The 21,211-nt window shown below is 40.2% G+C and overlaps 1 protein-coding gene across 1 annotated transcript in view; it reads left to right on the forward strand.

The window, feature by feature from the left end:
• igdcc4 (immunoglobulin superfamily, DCC subclass, member 4) overlaps positions 1 to 17,592 on the forward strand; it is a 140,827-nt gene extending 123,235 nt beyond the window's left edge. Inside the window, exons 19-20 of the mRNA XM_078529957.1 lie at positions 5,766 to 5,930; positions 9,315 to 17,592. Coding sequence (XP_078386083.1) covers positions 5,766 to 5,930; positions 9,315 to 10,013 — 864 coding nt within the window. The 3' untranslated portion in view covers positions 10,014 to 17,592. The remainder of the gene's footprint in view (positions 1 to 5,765; positions 5,931 to 9,314) is intronic.
• Positions 17,593 to 21,211: the final 3,619 nt, after the last annotated feature.

Consider the following 21,211-nt stretch of genomic DNA (forward strand, 5'->3'; position numbering starts at 1 on the left):
CAGCAAAGGACTTAGTTTCATACCCTTGCGCCCTCATCTCAGTGAATTCTGGGCTCGGCACGATGCTGAACTCTTCTTCCGCCGCCTTCGTCTCCGTGCTCACTTCTTTGGGCAGGAGTCCTCTCCCCATTCAACGGATCCTTTTACCCACCTCCAATATTCTCCCTCCACCTGGACCCCTCCCTCTGGATTCTTACCTTCTCTTGATCTTTTCATTGAGAACTGTCGGCATGACATTAGTTGTCTCAATTTCTCTGCTTCTCTCACCCACTCTATCCTGTCTCTCTCTGAACTTGCTGCACTCCGTTCTCTCAGGTCCAACCCTGACATTGTCATCAAACCTGCTGACAAGGGTGGTGCTGTGGTTGTCTGGCGCACTGACCTCTACCTCACAGAGGCTGAGCGTCAACTCGCAGACACTTCCTCCTACCTCCCCCTGGAGCATGACCCCATCAGTGAGCATCAAGCCATTCTTTCCAGGACTGTTACTGACCTCATCTCCTCTGGAGATCTTCCTTCCACAGCTTCCAACCTGATAGTCTCCCAACCTCGGACGGCCCGCTTCTACCTCCTACCCAAAATCCACAAACAGGATTGTCCCGGCAGACCGATCGTGTCAGCCTGTTCCTGCCCCACAGAACTCATTTCTTGCTATCTTGACTCCATTCTCTCCCCCCTTGTCCAGTCCCTTCCCACCAACATCCGTGATTCCTCTGACACCCTACATCATATCGACAATTTCCAGTTCCCTGGCCCCAACCGCCTCTTCTACACCTCCATCCCCCACTGGGATGGTCTGATGGCTTTCCGCTTCTTCCTTGAACAGAGGCCCGAACAATCCCCATCCACCACTACTCTCCTCTGTCTGGCTGAACTTGTTCTCACACTGAACAATTTCTCCTTAAACTCCTCTCACTTCCTCCAAATAAAAGGTGTGGCTATGGGTACCCGCATGGGCCCCAGCTATGCCTGTCTCTTTATGGGGTATGTGGAACATTCCTTGTTCCAGTCCTACTCTGGCCCCCTCCCACAACTCTTTCTCCGGTACATTGATGATTGCTTCAGTGCTGCTTCATGCTCTCGTCTGGACCTGGAAAAATTTATTAATTTTGCTTCCAATTTCCACCCCTCCATCATTTTCACATGGCCCATCTCTGACACTTCCCTTCCCTTCCTTGACCTCTGTCTCAATTTCTGGTGATGGACTGTCCACCAATATTCAGTACAAGCCTACCGACTCCCACAGCTACCTCGACCACAGCTCCTCACACCCCGCTTCCTGTAAGGACTCCATCCCATTCTCTCAGTTCCTTCGCCTCCGTCGTATCTGTTCTGATGATGCCACTTTCAAAAACAGGTCCTCTGACATGTCTTCCTTCTTCCTTAACCGAGGTTTTCCACCCACGGTCGTTGACAGGGCCCTCAACCGTGTCCGGCCCATCTCCCGCACATCTGCCCTCACACCTTCCTCTCCCTCCCAGAACCATGATAGGGTCCCCCTTGTCGTCACTTATCACCCCACCAGCCTCCGCATTCAAAGGATCATCCTCCGCCATTTCCGCCAACTCCAACATTATGCCACCACCAAACACATCTTCCCTTCACCGCCCCCGGCGGCATTCCGCAGGGATCGTTCCCTCCGGGACACCCTGGTCCACTCCTCCATCACCCCCTACACCTGAACCCCCTCCCACAGCACCTTCCCATGCAACCACAGAAGGTGCAACACCTGCCCTTTTACTTCCCCTCTCACCGTCCAAGGGCCCAAACACTCCTTTCAAGTGAAGCAGCATTTCACTTGCACTTCCCTCAATTTAGCCTACTGCATTCGTTGCTCCCAAAGCAGTTTCCTCTATATTGGAGAGACCAAACGCAGACTGAGTGACCGCTTTGCGGAACACCTTCGGTCTGTCCGCAAGCATGACCCAGACCATAAGACATAGGAGCAGAAATTAGGCCATTCGGCCCATCGAGTCTGCTCTGCCATTCAATCATGGCTGATAAGTTTCTCAACCCCATTCTCCCGCCTTCTCCCCGTAACCTTTGATCCCCTTACCAATCAAGAACCTATCTATCTCGGTCCTAAATACACTCAATGACCTAGGCTCCACAGCCTTCTGTGGCAATGAATTCCATAGATTCACCACTCTCTGGCTAAAGAAGTTTCTCCTCATCTCTGTTCTAAAAGGTCTTCCCTTTACTCTGAGGCTGTGCCCTCGGGTCCTAGTCTCTCCTACTAATGGAAACATCTTCTCCACGTCCACTCTATCCAGGCCTCTCAGTATTCTGTAAGTTTCAATCAGATCCCTCCTCATCCTTCTAAACTCCATCGAGTATAGACCCAGAGTCCTCAAACGTTCCTCATATGTTAAGCCTTTCATTCCTGGGATCATTCTCGTGAACCTCCTCTGGACCCTCTCCAGGGCCAGCACATCCTTCCTGAGATACGGGGCCCAAAATTGCTCACAATATTCTAAATGTGGTCTGACCAGAGCCTTATAAAGCCTCAGCAGCACATCCCTGCTTTTATATTCTAGTTCTCTCGAAATAAATGCCAACATTGCATTTGCCTCCCTAACTACCGACTCAACCTGCAAGTTAACCTTAAGAGAATGCTGCACTAGGACTCCCAAGTCCCTTTGCACTCCAGACTTCTGAATTCTCTCCCCATTTAGAAAATAGTCTATGCCTCTATTCTTCCTACCAAAGTGCATGACCTCACACTTCCCCACGTTGTATTCCATCTGTCACTTCTTTGCCCTTTCTCCTAACCTGTCCAAATCCTTCTGCAGCCTCCCCGCCTCCTCAATTCTACCTGTCCCTCCACCTATCTTTGTATCATCAGCAAACTTAGCCAGGATGCCCTCAGTTCCTTCATCTAGATCATTAATGTATAAAGTGAAAAGTTGTGGTCCCAACACTAACCCCTGCGGAACTCCACTAGTCACCGGCCGCCATCCTGAGAAGGACCTTCTTATCCCCACTCTCTGCCTCCTGCCAGACAACCAATCTTCTATCCATGCTAGTACCTTGCCTCTAACACAATGGGCTCTTATCTTACTGAGCAGCCTCCTGTGCGGCACCTTGTCAAAGGCCTTCTGGAAGTCCAAGTAGATAACATCCATTGGCTCTCCTTCGTCTAACCTACTCGTTACCTCCTCAAAGAATTCTAACAGATTTGTCAGGCATGACCTCCCCTTGATGAAACCATGCACTTCCAAGTATTCTGAAATCTCATCCTTAATAATGGACTCTAAAATCTTACCAACGACCGAGGTCAGGCTAATCGGCCTGTAATTTCCCATCTTTTGCCTCACTCCCTTCTTAAACAGCGGGGTTACATTAGCGATTTTCCAGTCCTCTGGGACCCTCCCTGACTCCATTGATTCCTGAAAGATCGCCACTAACGCCTCCACTATCTCTTCAGCTATCTCCTTCAGAACTCTGGAGTGTAATCCATCTGGTCCAGGTGATTTATCCACCTTCAGACCTTTCAGTTTTCCTAGCACCTTCTCCTTGGTAATGGCCACCATCTCACCTCTGCCCCCCGACTCTCTTGAACTTTGGGGATGTCACTCATGTCTTCCACTGTGAAGACTGACGCAAAGACCTCCCTGTTGCTTGCCATTTCAACACTCCACCCTGCTCTCATGCCCACATGTCTGTCCTTGGCCTGCTGCATTGTTCCAGTGAAGCTCAACTCAAACTGGAGGAACAGCACCTCATCTTCCGACTAGGCACTTTACAGCCTTCCACACTGAATATTGAGTTCAACAATTTTAGATCATGAACACTCTCCTCCATCCCCTTTCCGATCCCCTTTTTTTTCCCAATAATTTATATAGATTTTTCTTTTCCCACCTATTTCCATTATGTTTAAATGTATTTCCATCCATTGTTTTATCTCTACCTTTTAGCCTATTTCGATCCCTTCCCTTCACCCCACCTCACCCCCACTATGGCTATCTGTACCTTGCTTGTCCTGCTTTCCACCCTTAGATAATATCATCACCTTCAACACCTCTTTGTCCTTTTGTCTATGACATCTTTTGGCTATCTCCACCTATCACTGGCCCTCTATTCAGCTCTACCTGTTCCACCCCCCTCTTAAACCAGCTTATATTTCACCTCTTTTCTATTTTTACTTAGTTCTGTTGAAGAGTCATACGGACTCGAAACGTTAACTGTGTTCCTCTCCGCAGATGCTGCCAGACCTGCTGAGTTTTTCCAGGTATTTTTATTTTTGTTTCAAAATTTGTAATGTTCCTCCAAGCATAACTGAAATGCCTACCCCATGTGCTTCAAGTACTTATTGTTTGTTCAAGCACTGCCTATTTCTGGAATGCTTGCAAACACTCGGGCCAATTTGTTAAGAGATTCCCTTCATCTAGTAAGACCCACTTCAGTGAGCAGGCGGATGTTACATTGGCATCCTGTTTACAAAAAAACCACAAACGAAAGCTTTAAACCATTCTAAGTCCAGTATGATAAGATACACTTTACTTGAGTCCGGAGGTTCACTTTACATCCTGAGTCAGTTGACTCAGCAGTCCCTCTCCTTATTTTAAGCTTAGCCCTATCCCCACCAGATAATAACGAAAACGAAACTTTAGAATGTCCTGTTCTAAGGCAAACTCTGGAGAACCACTTAAAGTTCTGGAACAGGAGGACCATCCTGTTAATCTTTGAACCATAGAAATGATCCACTTGGCTGGCCTTTTAGAATGAGGCAGGATTCCTAAACTCAGAATCTTTATCTTGTGAATAATTGTTTCAGAAGAAATAGCTCCATCACAGAGCTGTTACACCGAATGAGCTTTTTTATATAATCATCTGCTAGAAGAGGGACACACCAGTGAATTGTACCTCAAGCAACATAGTCTGCTTACCTACCAGCATTCTAAGAATAGAAGAGATTTTATTTCTAGGATCTTCTGGTACCCTTCTAGTCTCCCTTCAAATTAGCATTGTGCTTTTTGAGCAAATAAATGGAGTAGTTCAGAAGACACTGCATATTGAGGGAACTGGTTTGCTCAATGGACCTTGACATCTAATTGCATGTGTCCAATAATACATAAAATTCCTCATTGAGATCTATGCTCAATGAAACATCTGTCAGGATACTTGCTTTCAAACTTAGATTAATACTTCAACTGTTATAAACAATAACTTAGATTTATGCAGTGCCTTTAACATAGAAAAATATGCCAAGGCATTTCACAGAGACATAGAGGAAACATACTGAGCAAAAAATGAGATATTATCATCCCAATTGTACTCTTTCTTGTGGTGGCAAACGCTTGAAACTTAAACAGTTGTGCATCTCTCCTGTTTGACTTGTCAGAGCCTTCCAGTTAACAGGCTGAAAAATGAACATTTAGTAAATGCTCAGTTTTTTGGAGAATTTTGATTTATTTTTAATGCACCTAAGAGAAATTTCAACTAATATATCTCAGGGTCTCATTTGTAGTTGCTCAGTTTCAGGCAACACTAGATATGATACCCACTGCTGAACTGTGCATTTAAAAGTTTAGGGCGTTTTTCCTTTACTAAAAGTAAAGATTTTTTTTTTTGTTTTGGCAAGAGGCAAATTCCTTGTTAAGGAAAACAGCTAAAATGTCAAATTGTTAACTTAAATTTAATATGAGGAATTTATTGTAGCTTGAGATGTGATTTTTGAGAACCTTTCCTGGATTTCTCCCTTCGGTTTTTTTAATTTTTGGTGAGTTGATGGACTTTTTTTCTTTTTATTTCCACTCTTAAAGAGTGCTTGGAATGGCTCTATTCATCACAAGTGGGCAAATGATGCAATTTGCTATAGCAGTGCAATTCTGCCAGATTCAACCTGCAAGACGAATGAACCACTGAGGCTTAACCCTGGTACCAGTGAAGATGATCTACATGGAAACTTTGTTTTTGACGGTATTCTGGTATGTTATTTATTATCCCTATTTCAGCTCCTTATGGTTTTCTTCAGAGGAGTTAAGTTCAACAAGTAATTTGAAATTAAGAGGTTGTCATGGTAAAAGTGTAGAAATCATTTCAGGGTGGGAAACAGAGCAGGCTTGAGTTTGTGGAGTTGATCGTACACCTCGTTTGGGCTTAATGTTAACAGTAACATGGAGTTAAATGTTCTGCGATTGAATTTCCATAGGTGTTCTTCTAATCATCCTATGTAACTTTGATGGAAATTCCACATATGATTGGGAGAACCTCCATGGAAATATTCTGGTATTAAAACTGTCATGTCCAGGTTATTTTCTCTTTTAGGTTTCTGGAAGTCTCCAGAAAATACTATGTTTGGTTGTCATTTATGAGATAAACAAACAAAAGCATGAAAAGGTGTGTTCTTTAGGTTGTACTGTAACACCAGTGACCAGTAATATGCCTCCTAAACACTAGATTACCACGTAGAGAGTAAATGAAGCAACAACTACAACTTGTATTTATATAGCATCCTTATTATAATAACTCATCCCAGGGTGTTTCACAGGAGCATTATAAAGCAAAATTTGACACCGATCCACATAAAGCGATATTCGGACAGATGACCAAAAGCTTTGTCAAAGAGGTAGTTTAAGGAGTGTCTTAAAGGAAGAAAGAGAGATTTGTAGATGGAATTCTAGAATTTAGGGCTTTGGCAGCTGAAGGCATGGCCACCAAAGATGGGGCAATTAAAATCAAAAATGCTCAAGAGGCCAGAATTAGAGGAGTGCAGATATTTTGGAGGATTGTGGAGCTGGAGGAGATTACAGAGATAGGGAGGGGTGAGGCTATGGAAGGATTTGAAAACAAGGATGAGAAATCAAGGTGTTGCATAACTGGGAACCAATGAAGGCCAGCAAGCACAGGAGTCATTGGTGAATGGAACTTGGTGCGAGTAAAGACACAGTCAACAAGAGATTTGGATGAGCTCAAGTTTATGGAGGGAAGAATTTGGGAGGCTGGAATAGTCAAGCCTGGAGGTGACGATGTCATTGATGAGGGTTTCAGACAGCTGCTAGTGAGAGGGATGGAGTTAGTAGCTAGGGAATGGAGTTTGTAATAGGGAGTGGAGACAATGAATTTTATTTTTCCAGTATTTAATTGGAGGAAATTTCTACATATCCAGTCCTGGGTGTTGGACAAACAGTCTGATAATTTTGAGACAGTGGAGGTGTCAAGAGTTGATGTTGAGGCAGAGTTAGGTGTCATCAGCGTACATGTGGAAACTGATGTGTTTTTGGATGATATCATGGAGAGGCAAAATGTAACTACACAGTACATCAGCATGGCTACATCAGCTGCCAAAGGCTGTAAAATCTATGCAAAATGCAACAATTCATTCATTTCTAATGTACTTGGATGGATTTCTGACATACAAAAATGCCGTACTGTTAATTTATGCTTGGAGTTACTGTAGCCTCTTGCTTCAAATCAGGCATACTTGATTTAACATTCTGACCAAGCTACCCAGAGGACTTGAAGGGTCATTCGGACTCGAAACGTTAACTGTGCTCCTATCCGCAGATGCTGCCAGACCTGCTGAGTTTTTCCAGGTATTTTTGTTTTTTAACCAAAGGACTAACTTGGATACTTATGAAAGATCATTCGCCATTTTTGTTTGGATCTAAAAATGTGACCATTTCTTTCAATTTATCAATCACAAATAAAAATTAGAGCATCAGGGCCCAAAGTTATTGTGTGTCCTGCACAGTACCATTTAGGAAGTCTCCACAATTATTTGCTTCCTATAATGTTAAATCAAAATAGGTAGATGATGGCAACTTATACTGCTGCCATCATGCAGGGATACCCAGAGACAGTTTGAGCTACATTATATCCATGTCATGTCTTGATATCTCATTTGATCGCATGCAAAACTGACATGTGTAGCAGACATTGTGCATTTGCTCAACACTCTTGGCTAGTTCTAATAGTGACACAATACTGACCCAGTTGGTTCAGGCACTTGGTGTTGTGGCACCAGTGAGGGGTCTCCCTCTCCTAAATTTATAATCTTAGTGTCTGGAAGATGCGGAATGAATAAAAATGACAGATTGCCTATCAGTCATAGTTATCTTCATTATTCTCCATATACCATGACCCTACCCATCTATCCCTACAAGCTGTACAGACATGTTTGCTTTGGGGCAGTATTGTTGGGAGTTCTCATTTCATAACCAGTCAAAATGCAGTGATGAGGGCCTATAGGGCTTTGTACAAAGGGAGAGCAGAAAATATGTGGGATTGCCACTTGGCAAGAGCATGACACTTTATGCATGTGAAATAGCATGTGATTTCCTCGGAACAGATTGAACTGTGATATAATCTACCAATAATTCAAAGTTCTTTTTGCACTTTTTTTGAATTATCCAATGATTTGATTAAAACACCATAAATAACAGGGGGGAAGTAGTGACTAAAGAAATTTGAACTCTCAAATAATTTGAATTAAACAACTTTAAGAGGAATAGACTGCGTCTCTGTGGTGTATGGAAGTTGCATATCTTTTGAAGATTGAAAAAGACATACTAGGTAGTCTAATGGTTTTCTCTTGGATTATTGTCAATGCTTTGAGATGCACTTTATTACATGTAGTACTGAAAATGTATTAAACATGAGCTGTAAGATGAAGCCTGTATATATTTAGTCACAACCTCATTGATGAATAGTCTTGGGTTCTTCACATTTCTGGCAACATTGTAAAGTTTATCTTGCATTTTTAGAGGAGATTTGGCTCTCCAGTTTCTCCAGGAAACTCCTGGTTACATAATATTCACAGTGATTAGTAAGTATTTGGGACTTTTGGTGAAAGGGTGAAGATGCATGTAGCAAGAACTTGAAGAATTGGAGACCTTAGATCTATGGTTCCCAAAGATTTCCAACACTGAGTTTTCCTCATCTCATGTCTGGAGTTGTTGTAGAAGAACTGAATCAAGATTGATTGCCATGGCTATTTAACAGCTGTAATTACCAGGATGGTAGAAGGTGAAGTAAGTGGATCTTGGTCTTTTTTTATCTAACAATTCCGATGTTAGTATGAAGCTGCACTCAATTTGGCTTATTGGTCTTATGACTAGGGAAAATTATATATTGTCATGCAGAATTGGCATTTCATTTCTTGCGGGATTTCAGCAATTTTACTATAATGCAGTAAGTGTAGAAATTCAAGAAATTTTGTGATTTGTTGCAGGTTGTCATGTCATGCTGTGCCAAATCACTTATCCAGTTATAAATCATGGTGTTACCTGAATGAGAATCTGAACCTTTCACACAGGGACTAGGTGAATCTAAACCATAAAGTCATTTTTCTTTTTAAAATTTTTTAACAGGGTACAGCAAGGAAGGAACACCTGCCTTCAGGTTTGAATCGTGTTGAAGCTGAGGTTATTGTTCATTCTGAATTATCAGCATCAGAAAGAAACTCCACTTGTGAGGACCAAGATTGGCAGAGTAAGGAAGATCTTCAGATTAAGTCCATTTCTGCTTCATCCACAGAAGATCTTCACAGTGAGTATATTCCTGTGTTATCTGCTGAAGACTGGAAGGGAAAGCAAAACCTTGAGGGTGAGTGTATTGCTGTTGTACCAGCTGAAGATTGGAATGAAGATCTTCAAAGCAAGTGTACGCTTGCTTTGCCTGCTAAAGAGAGTCAGTCTCTTGAGATTTGCAAGAATTCTTTGTCTGCTGTTGCAAACGAAGTGATGGATTGCATTGATGCAGAAAAGCACAGGGATGTCACTGAGCCACAGGACAACTCATTGTTGCATTCTAAAACTAAAAGTAGCAAGATGAAGACATCTGAATCCCATGGGCTCACTAATGGTTTTCAGAGCATTGAGGGTTGGAAAAGCTCAGTTAATGGTTTCACTTTAAAAAACAGAAACTCAGAATCATCATGCCTGAAAAACACAGAAACTCTCCCTGCTAGATGCCAGCCTTTGCTCACAGGTGAGGATGTTGCTGCTCATCATTTCATTGCCTCTAGTATCACTACTACCTCAGCATCTGAGAAAGACTTGTGCCCATAATCATTAACACACTACTGACTTTCACAAGTACTGCGGTTTATCCTGCAACTGCACACTCTACGAGTGCCTATTACCACATCTACCAAGGATCCTTGCACACCTCAATAAAGAGCCTGAGATCAGTTACCAGGCCTCTGTATCTAGTATTTTAGGAACATGCTCCTCTGTGATGGAATGACCTTGTTTTTTTTTTTTGCTGAGAACTCCCTCTTATTTAATGTTATAAAGTGAAACTGTGTGTTTTAGAGTAGCATTTATAATACTCTCACCTTTCTCCAATACAACAGAACTACCTCATATCTGTTAAAATATTGAGTGTATTGTACTCCATTAGTTTTGTAGCTTGTTTTTATAGTTATTTTATTTTTATTACCTTTGCACAGGTTTCAAAATGACCTCTTCCGTATTCCAATTGGAATTACTTAAACAACCAGTGCTTGATGAAACACTGAAACAAAACTAAATTTAAGAAACAGATGCACATGCACCTTTTCAGCCATGCCTCCATGGTATCTGTAAAACCCAAAATGAATCAGATGTCATAGACGTTGGGTAATTCTGAGAAAGATTTTAGATATACACATGATGAATGTGAAATATATTTTTTTTCCCAAGAATAGCGTGCCAAATTGCAATTAATGCTGGTGTTTCATCATTCTGGTGAATTTGGCTTGAAAATGTGTTTGTATCCTGTGGGGTCTACATTGTATCCGACGAGTCTGTGATGCATGCACTGGGAATTTCCTGTGATTTTCTGCCAATCAGCTGCCAAAGGTTCAGCAGAAACTCCAGGAAAAGAGGAGCAAATAGGGTTTCCACTGCAGTGTTCTATTGGGAAAACTCCCAAATTCCTGGCGATATTCTCTATTTAATTTATAAATGGTTTAAAAAAAAAAGTTTCTGCAGGAAGACTGATGGGGGGAAAATACTTTGGATGATACTTGTTTAAATCTGAAGCTTAAGCCTTAATTTGAACCCACCGCCATCCCTTACCTGCAAAATGAAGATTAAGCCTTATCCAGAACCCAATGCCACATCTTAACATGAAATTTAAAGCAATTCTCTACCATTGCAAAACACATTTCATTGTAGAAGAATAAGTAACCTCCATTTGTTTTTGGCAAAATTTTAAGATTCAAGACCAGTAAATTAATGTATATTTAAATAACTTTCAAAAGTGCATCAAATCCTGTTACTTGATTTTAGGAAGATTGTACATACAAACAGTTTTGCTGACTGTACATTTTTACTATCAAACACCTATTCATCTATATATTAAATTTCTTGTGTATAGCACCATCTTCCTTCAATCACATTTTGTTGGTAGAAACCATATTATGGAATATATATTTGGGCTCACTGAAAAAGTTGCTGATGCCTAATTTATTTAAAATCTTTCAGACAGCTTAATATACTTTATTATTAAATGCTAGATTACAATAATTGACACCTTGTCCAGTCATCATCTCCTCCCTTCTATTCTGAAGTATCTAGTGATTTGACATTTGGCACAAACTGCCTATTAAACAGTATCAATAGACTAGTCAGGATGATGCATTCAAGCACAATCCAATCTTCACCCAATGTCCGTGTACGCACATGCCTCAACAGAGGTCAATGGATAGTAATCAGCAGGAAGGACCATAGTATATTTTTAATCCTCCTCCCGAACCCCAAAGGTACTGAGAACCATTGAAGTACCTTCGCCATAATATGGCTAAAATCAGCTAATGTGGCACAGATGAAGGATCAAATAACCATGCTATTTATTGCATTTATCAATAGAGGCAACGGATTGAACTTTTGAGCATAAATATGACCAGTTTATTTAATAGCCTTTGTTTGTAGATACAATAAATTAATAGGCCCACTTCCATATAGCAGTTGTTACAATTCAATTAAAATTAAAGAAACACCAATTTATCAATTTTTAACTCTGAAGGAGCTGAAAATCAAAAATGTGTATTTTAAGATTTTTTTTTTCCCCTTTCCTATCTGTAGTGTCCCCATTACACCCTTGACAGTAGAGTGAAAATTTGTTAGGCCTTTGCCTAATGCTATAGAATGGTAACTGACAAGAAAGCCCAACCTATTTCTATGATTCTGCCTTCATCAACTTGCTGCTGCCACATGATGGTGATTGGACATCACTGTGATTGGTTCTCTACATGGTGGTATATGCATAAACCTGCTTTGTGCAAATTTGCAACGATATTTTGTTCTATCATGCAGAACTTATAGTGGAAATGTACAGTTGGTATGATTGTCCAAGTGGTGTGGAACAAGTTACATTTGTCAGCATGTTTGTAAACAAAAGTTTCAGTTCTGTTTTGGCAGAATCTACTAATACTTCTAACTGCCTCTTAGGATTTCTGCTATACATTTGTGTTAGTGTCAAACTAGTAAGCAACAATTGTTCTAGATAATGTGCAAAATCGGTGAATACAAAATAAACTGTACACCTAGTTACTGTGCTTTAAAGAATGCATATTGGGCATTGAAAATGTTCAAAGTCTGTAGTCATTGCCGAGTAGTTTTGTTTGCAGCTACTGCAACTGTAATCTTACCATTGAAACCATCTTGATCCGCATTTAGATGGAGCATTCTCCATCACAGACTGATTTTACTTAGTTTTTTTGCATGTCACAACTGATTTTTTTTCAGTATCGTATTTCTTTTCCTGCTCGCCCAGCTATAGAGATTAATGGGTACCAATGCTACTTCTTTGATAGTTGAGAATAAATATAGAGAGCCTACTTTTTTGTGTCCTTTGTAAAATGTTACAAGGTTAAGATGGAGTGATGGTTTATAACAATTCAATGAAGATGCTAGCGGTAATAAAAACAAAATGCTGGAAAAACTCGGAAGGTCTGACAACATCTGTGGAGAGAGAAACAGTTAACATTTTGAGTCCGTATGACGTTTCTTCAGAGCTAAAGAGAAGTAGAAATGTGAGAAGAAGCTAGTGCTATCTGCTTCATGCCTCGCTAGTAAGAGTCCTGTGAATCAGTAGGTACTGGACATCTGTAACTATTTCAGGACTGCAGTATTATTTTGACAATTAATTTTTTTTAAATGACAATGGGGGTACAAATTAATCCAGATCCTTTTTGTTTTCAAAAAGGTAGAAATTGGCGAACTGCTCACACTGCTAAGGTAACCATAGGGAGCTCATCCCATGAAAACTAATTTTGGACCACCTGCCTTGACAGTAGTGGCTCTTCGGTAAACTGGGAGGGTGGTTGGTTGAAGTGGTGAACTTCTTGTGACTCCTTTGAGTCGATTGCACAATCTGGTTCTGAAGGAAAAAATTTAAAATAACTTGTATTTGATTGGCGGCCACAGAGACCACTAAAGAATCTTAAATCGGGAAGGCTTGTGCTCATGAAGTGACCAGTTTGTGAAATGGTTCTTTTAACAAGTTTTGGTCTCCTAATTTACATATTCAAGGGGCCTTGTTCCTGTTTTAGGTGTCCGCCCAGAATGGCTAAAAAAAAGTCCCATGAGTTTGACAACTGGACTGGCCCTTGCACTGATTGGGCACAGGCAGCCACACTGCTAAATTGGTATGTTTTGTGCCTGTTTTATGCCTGAGAGAAACACACCAATTTCTAACCATGCACTTTTAGTGGAACTCCAAGGTATACTAGAGCACAGGTAATGGAACCCCTATGTTAAGGCTGTTCCTGTTAGAAATCAATGAAAAAGCTTCAATTTTTGTAATCTGTGCTCACTTACTTTTATGGTGTTTTTTAAAGTCTAATTCAAGGATCCAGGTCACAGACATAGATAAAACAGGATCTAGTAAACTAGATTTAATAACATGGATTCTGAACTTCCAGAACCTTCATTACAAGGCCTTACTGTATATCCTGTGGTAATCGTGTGTATTTGCTAACAAAATTTAATTTAATTGCAATAACTGGAAAGTCTGGCAAAACATTCTTGCAACCATTCTCGGTTCACATTGAATGGACAAACACTCATTCTGCACTGCAAAATTATATTAGGACAGGTTTAGTATTGTTTACATGTTTAACTGACCTGGTTGTATCAGATCTTTCTGGCTGATTTGCTTAGTTTATAAAATGGGCTACCTCAGTCCACAGGGTAAATTGAAGCTGTTTGCTGCATTTTGTTTCACATTTGAGACATTGAACATGATCTTTAGGTATCGTGTAGACATCTAATACAGAGACTGAGTATGAAAACAAAGAACTTATTCTACTTAGTTATCAAAAAACAGTTTTACACAACATTGTTACATGCTTTTAAGTTGCCCTCTAGCTCATTATGTAAGAAAAATGTCCTATTTCCTAGAGTTAACAATATTAAATCAATATTTCCTAACTTATTTTAAATATTTATCTAACCACTTTGATTTAACCTTATTTTAATAATGCAAAAATATAATCAGAGAAAACCTCACTTTTTTTGAGTATTGGTTTTAAGATAGTGTGGCCATAGAAATGTTTGGAAATCATTTTGGTCCAATGATAACTTAGAGTTACAATAATAGAACTCTATGGTTATCACTGGTTCTGTTTTTCTCTTTATACTCCATTTAAGATAAGATTAAAAAATCAGGGGACACTTGTACCTTGAGACTTTTCATACAGTTGTTTCTGAGAAAAAGAAATGTCTAAGATGGTCACTCTACCTGTTACTGTTCAAGATATTACCCTCAAGCAAGGGAAGGCAGTTAATTGTGTACTGTGCCAAGACAATTAAATAAAATGTCAGTTGTAAGCCCAGTGGGTAGTTAAGACATTGCATCTGCTGTACGTGTAGTGTGCGGGCCAGTAAGAAATTCTACAATCAGTCTAGTTGTAATGAGAGGCAATTGCCAAGTTTCTTGGGATTTTGCCTATTGAGGAGTTAGAAATTGTGTTGCTGCAAAGTTTCAAGTTTAGCAGTTTAAAGGACAAGCAATGAGATTGTTAAAGGTGGTTAAGAAGCAAATTTCTGTTGAAAATATTTTCGGAAGGAGGGGAAAGAACTCAGAGTGGCTTGGTTCTCCAGTAAGAAGATAGAAACTCCTAAGGAAGTAAGACAGAGGGATGGGGGGCGCGGTGGGGGTAGGGGGGTAACCCTTCTTTGCAGTGAGCCACACAAGAGGATCATCCCAGAGGAATGGAAGGAGGTTACAACCTGCATTAATGCCTCCTCCCCCTTGCGCATTTGAAAGAGTGCAAGAAAATTTCACTGACCTTACTAAAGTAGCCAGGGTTGGAAAATCTGTCATCTGGTCTTTAATACTGTACAAAGCTGTAAGGCACTTTGAATGATCTTGACACATTTTCCAATCTTACTGTGAATGTCCATGAGACAGAAGGCTGCCTTTTACATTCCAATCCTTCATCTGAAAGTGTTTCTTCAATCATGTCTTTACAGACATTCATCCCAAAAACCGCCTCTTATGTAATGTAACTATTACTATTACCTGTAGATGTCATCACATCTATGGGATGAACTCTGAGAATCCACTCTTACTACATCATCTCAACAATTACAACTTCTCACCTCTTTTACCCTCCTTGCCAAATCAGACAGGCTATGGTAAACATGAAAGATTAATGACATATGATGGAACCCCAAATTTTGGAGCATTAAGCCTGAACGAGGAAGGTGCCCTTGGACTCCTTGGAAGAGAGGTGATGAGTATATTGGAGGTAGTGAGTAGGACAGCACCTGCAAGCTCTTCCTTTTCAACCTATTTTCTAATTAATCTAATGACAGGAAGCACTACTAAATAATGAGAAGCTGCTTAGCAAGGCACTAGTAATCTATTTTGTGTTCTTGATGACCCAGATAAGTTAGCCTCCAGGATCTGGCTATACCACCAATTCACGTCCCATATTACCTCTTTTCCTCCCTCCCAAGCACTAGGAGGGATGCATTCATACTCAGACATAACTAGCTAGGGTGGGGATAACCAGCTAGTGCACTGGGATAAGACATGCAAAGTGAATGATCATGCTAAGCTGATAGTGCCACCATGGGGGAAGGCACATGCTGTCCAGTAGGGCACCTTGTGTTGCATCTCAGGTAATGAGACCAAAGATCTAGATTTTATGAATATGTTTTTAAAAGAAGGATGTTTTAAGAGCATTTAGGAGATATGTGGGAATTGGGTGCTTTGCCAAATGTGCTGCAAATGGCAGCTTGGTTGGAAGAGTTAATGTATACAACATTGTATAAAGATTGTACAATGTGCAATGGCTGCTGCAGGGACATCTGCAATTGTGCCACCCATGCCAGAAACCTAAGGGCAATAAGATGCTCAGACTGTAGTTGGAGAAGCCTGAGGCAGCATATTGGAATTGTTTTATTTCCTCTAGCCTCAACAAAATTGCTTAGAATTTCTAGATTAGAGAGGGCTTCACATATCACTGGGGCCATTCAGTCTATGTTCATGCCTTTTAGTGGTCACAGTGAAGCAGTGGCAATGGCATGCCTGGAATCTATCTCCGTGTAGTCTCTCAGAACTTTGTCACATCTGGATCCTTCTACCAGCCCTCTCTAATGCCTGTATAGCTGACAAAGCATGCAAGTCGGAGTTTACACAGTTCAGAAGTGGTCTATGTCAGGGATCAGCTGCCAGGAGGCAAGCACCATTTCAAAGCCAACAGGTTGCTATTAAAACACAACAACAGTCAACTTACACACTCCTTCAACTGAGGAGGCATCTCAAAGGAAGATCAGACAAAGATTTAGAGCACTTGCAGCATTGCTTCAATGTGCTCCCAGCTTGTTCGATGATCACTCTTGCTGAACACACCTCTTAATACTTCAGGTTCAAGAACTGTCTTGGATACTGCAGAGATATTTGGAGCTATGACACCAGAGGATTCCTTGAAGGCCCAGCAGCTACTTGCTCTAACTTTACTGTGTTAAATATTAGTAATGTGAATGGCCTTGACGTGCATAACGGAGTTCAGGGTCGCAAGTAAGCAGAACATTACGTGGTGCATTCTTGCAGGTTATGCCATTTTTTAAAAAGGATCTTGTAGAGTTATATGTTGCAATATGTAACTTTCAGGGAGCCTGCCACTCTGTAAAATTGCCCTGCCCCCCTCATCCTGATGTCTTTTGCGTTGGGAAGATTATTAACTGGGCAGTTCAAACAAACAGTGCATGTGTGATTTGCTTCAAACATTGTGCACTCCTGATTGGCTGATATTTACGATATTGCCAGAAGCAGCTGGAAATAATCCCAATGAATACAATCTAGTGCTATTGTGACCTTTACAGCCACTGGCATTGCCATTCCTATTGTGAAATTTGGCTGCAGATCGGCTTTCACCATCTGGCATAACTGTCACAGCTTCCCTGGTATGTTGAAGCCTTTTGCAGCTACTGCTTTTTGAACAAGTGTAGACATGGGCACCACTACCTATATATTGGTGCAGGGCACTATCAGATGCAGCCAGACATACCTTTACCCTAACCTTCGATCTATAGGTCTCTATTGAACTCAGAAATCCCAGTAATTCTGAATGCCCGGGTTATGGGACAGGTAAAGGGAATAACAAGTTTATGTAATTTACTGAAAATCATGTGAATGACGTTATTTTGCATTCATCCACCCCACCCCCCCCCCCCCCCCAAATTATGGCATGCTTCAAGGAGTTATTAATAACTCCAATCACAATTACCAGAGCAAAAATGGATAGAAATCGAACATTATTGATCACCCAATTTCACAGTTGATCATGGCTGGTGTAATCCATTAGAAAATCTATCTTTGATTCTCGGTGCTTCAGCATGACACTTTAGGAAGCAGAAGAGATTTTTAGAATGGCACCAGGCATAAGGGACTTCAGTTGAGTGCAGTATCAATTGCTGTAGCACATAACTAGACTAAAATTCATGGTAGTGTGACTGTAATTTAACACTTACCAATTCCAGATACCAAATCAGTTCTTTCAATAAGCCAATAAGCAAGGCTTGCATGGTCTAAAACTTTGTACTTTTGTCATAAAGATAGGGCATTACTACAAAAGGCATAAGGCAATCATTTTTGAGATGATTACCTACTAGTAAACTAGGTAAAGTTCTCAAAAGCAGACATGCGAATGGATTACTCCCAGGAAGGCAGGTTTCAAGCCTTTTGAAAAGGGGTAACTTGGGTAAAGCTACATCAAGTAAGAACCAGCACCTTAATCTATTTGACACCAACACGTGGAATCTAGGTGCTCCAAGGGGAATGCTCCTCCTTGTCCTATCATACAGAAACTCTTTGCCCTGTTGTAACTGGCAAGTGGAAGGATAAATCTCGAGGAAAACACAAAATAGTCTTGTGACCTCAGACCTGGAGGACCAACCTCTCGCCATGTTAAATCAGACAGATTTCTTCTCTGGAAAACGGGATGAATTTTGGAAGCCTTTCTATTGAGAATGTCACAGCAATTTACTAGGGTTTACCCTAGACTCATCCAGATGATGCTGGATTCTCGAACATTGTGTTAAATTGCAGGTAGCAACTTATGAACTGCTACAGATAGAAGAGATAGCTGCCTGTTGTGGCATTTAAAGAAGTTACAGGTGCAGACAGTGATTTTACACGGAAGATGCAGGCCAGAGACCAGTATTTTATGGAAAATAATACACATGGTGTGAGTAATAGCCATTTTTTTCCAGTTGATGACTTGCCTACTTGTATTCTATATTTTCAAAACATGCATATGTAGTAATAGTTGCTTAAGCAGTTGGTGTTTCATGTGCACTTGTAAATCTGACTACAAATTGATTCTGTTGCAAGGTCAGGTGATTTTGTGGAATCCAGCACAACATTTTCATTGACAATCTGAGGCTGGAGACCAGAAATTAATTTTACCCATTTGAATAGTGCACAAGACAAATTAAGATGTTATCATCTAAGATTTGTACGTGGTATTATGGTTCACTGGCTGTGTCTCAACCATATATGTATAGTCATGTTCTTGATGTGGCAACCTGGTGTTGCACATTATGCTCGCTTACAAATTTGTAGAGAAGATTATGCTGAGCCAAATGGCGTGCAACACGTCAGACTTCCATTAAATCTGCTCTTACACCAATTATATAAATAGTTCAATCTGTAATGAAAAGAGCCATTCTTACCAATAGCACCTCTTTTGCAAATTAGTCATTTGTGGGTATCTTCTAACATCCTTTTTGGAGTGTGTTCTCAACATTAACAGGAATATAAAGAGTATTTTTGTTCTAATGATGAGTTGATGGCCTCATTAAGGGTATTAGCTTGGAGTAGTCACTGAGCCTGACAGCATGAGATAGATTGCATTAACATCAGTAGAGACCATTGTTAACCCAAGGGGCACTTCAGTGATCTTGTGAATGTTCAATTCCCTCACAATATTAGACACTGTAATGCTCCAAAATCAGTCCCCTAGTTGCTGACATCAGAATTTGCTGTTTCACAAAGAAAATGTTTTCATAGAGCTAAAATGACAGGGGAGGGGGGAAGCAGGACCAGATAGAGAAACTGATGTAGATCATGCTTATGCAGCTATTTTCTTTTACATTGATTTAAAGTTATTTCTAGCATGCATAAATCCAAAAGTAGTAATATAACAGTATCCGATTCCCGGTGCATTAAACCAGAAGACGGGTATTTTTCATCATCCTTCTATTGCACATTTAGTCCATCTTTAGCTGGATGAGTATAGGTGCAGCCCAGCTCACCGGGATACCTTGTTGCCTGACAGTGTCAAAAGCTCTGAATTTAATGCCAACATTGGAGAAGTGTTTTCGAACTTAGTCAAGTGCTGAATAATATTTGTATGAACAGATTAGCTTCACTTTAACTGCTGCGGTTTACATTTTACCACTTTGCATCGCAGCCCATTAAATATGCTGCACACATGGATGTTCAGGCATGCAAGTGCCACAATGCTATTGCCTCTTATGAGCATGCACACCAAAACCAAAGTAGATGGACAATTTGAGCCTCGGTATATCGGATCACTGCACACTCAAACACATACCAAGCTCAGACTAGCACACGCAGTATAACTACAGCTTTTTTTTGGTGCTGTTAGAATTTGCCTCATAAAGATCTACATATAATAAAATTTTAATCTATAATTACAAACTGTAATGGAACAGTTAACTCCAGCCATTTTAACTGTAAGTTTCCTAATTTTATGAAAGCAGATGTGGGTAAACAACCTTAAAATTACTTGGAATTTCCACTCAACAATATTATAGTATACTGCCTTTCTTGAAGTTGATGTAAGCCAATCCTCTGACTGCAACCTTTATTTAATACTCTGGAGTTTTTGTGGGATTTCGTTGTACTAAAGTGACATTTTATATGCAGACAATACATTTGTAATTGTGGTAACAAAGAAAGTCCTACTTAGTTTTTATTTTGTAGCCAATCATTTACTGCAGTGCTTTCTGGAAATACTGAACTGATTGCACACTGACTGAGGACCTGCATACTATGCCTGTTACTAATTTTAACACCTAAGAAACTTGTGACTTGTGAAATAATGTTAAAATATGCTATGTTTTCTGTGTATAGTGAGGCAAGATGAATGTAAAATGTTCATCATTTACCATTTCCAGAATGTATTGCGCAAATTTCCAGTTAGTGTTTGAAGTGCAGTATTTGGCTTCCCCACACCATAAATATGCATACAAAACTCTCAAATCATTTTAGAATTGTGAATAACACTAAATTGTAAAATTGTGCCCTCATGTATTGTGGTTTTTGCCTTCCTTCCTCTGTCTACTAGTTTCGTGACTTATAGAAAAACTGTTACTGATGTCATACCTGTTTGAGTACTGCTGCATTGTGATAAAAATGGAAATCCTATTACAAGTTTTTTGTAGGATTAGTGTATTGTAAAATTGTTGCTATACAGTTGTACACTCTTCATTGCTGCTGTTGTGATCAAGATCCCAAACATTTCTATTTCTCTCAACTTTAATTTGCAAATTAGTAAAGGCTATTAGTACTAATTTAAAAATTGTAATATTTGGTTTGTTTTAAGTTTTACAAATTTAGGGTAAAAAAGAATTTTTAAAGTTAGTATAATTAACTTTAGAGGGAAACTGGAGTTCCATTTGGATAAATTAGTTTCATTTCTTCAAGGTTAAGAAAAGTGTATTATCTTCCAATACTTTCGCAAATAATGTAATACATTGTATGCTGTAACAGTTATAGCTGTATGTAAACTATTTATCAA

This window comes from Cetorhinus maximus, chromosome 26 (assembly GCF_964194155.1).
Source record: "Cetorhinus maximus chromosome 26, sCetMax3.hap1.1, whole genome shotgun sequence".
Lineage (NCBI taxonomy): Eukaryota > Metazoa > Chordata > Chondrichthyes > Lamniformes > Cetorhinidae > Cetorhinus > Cetorhinus maximus.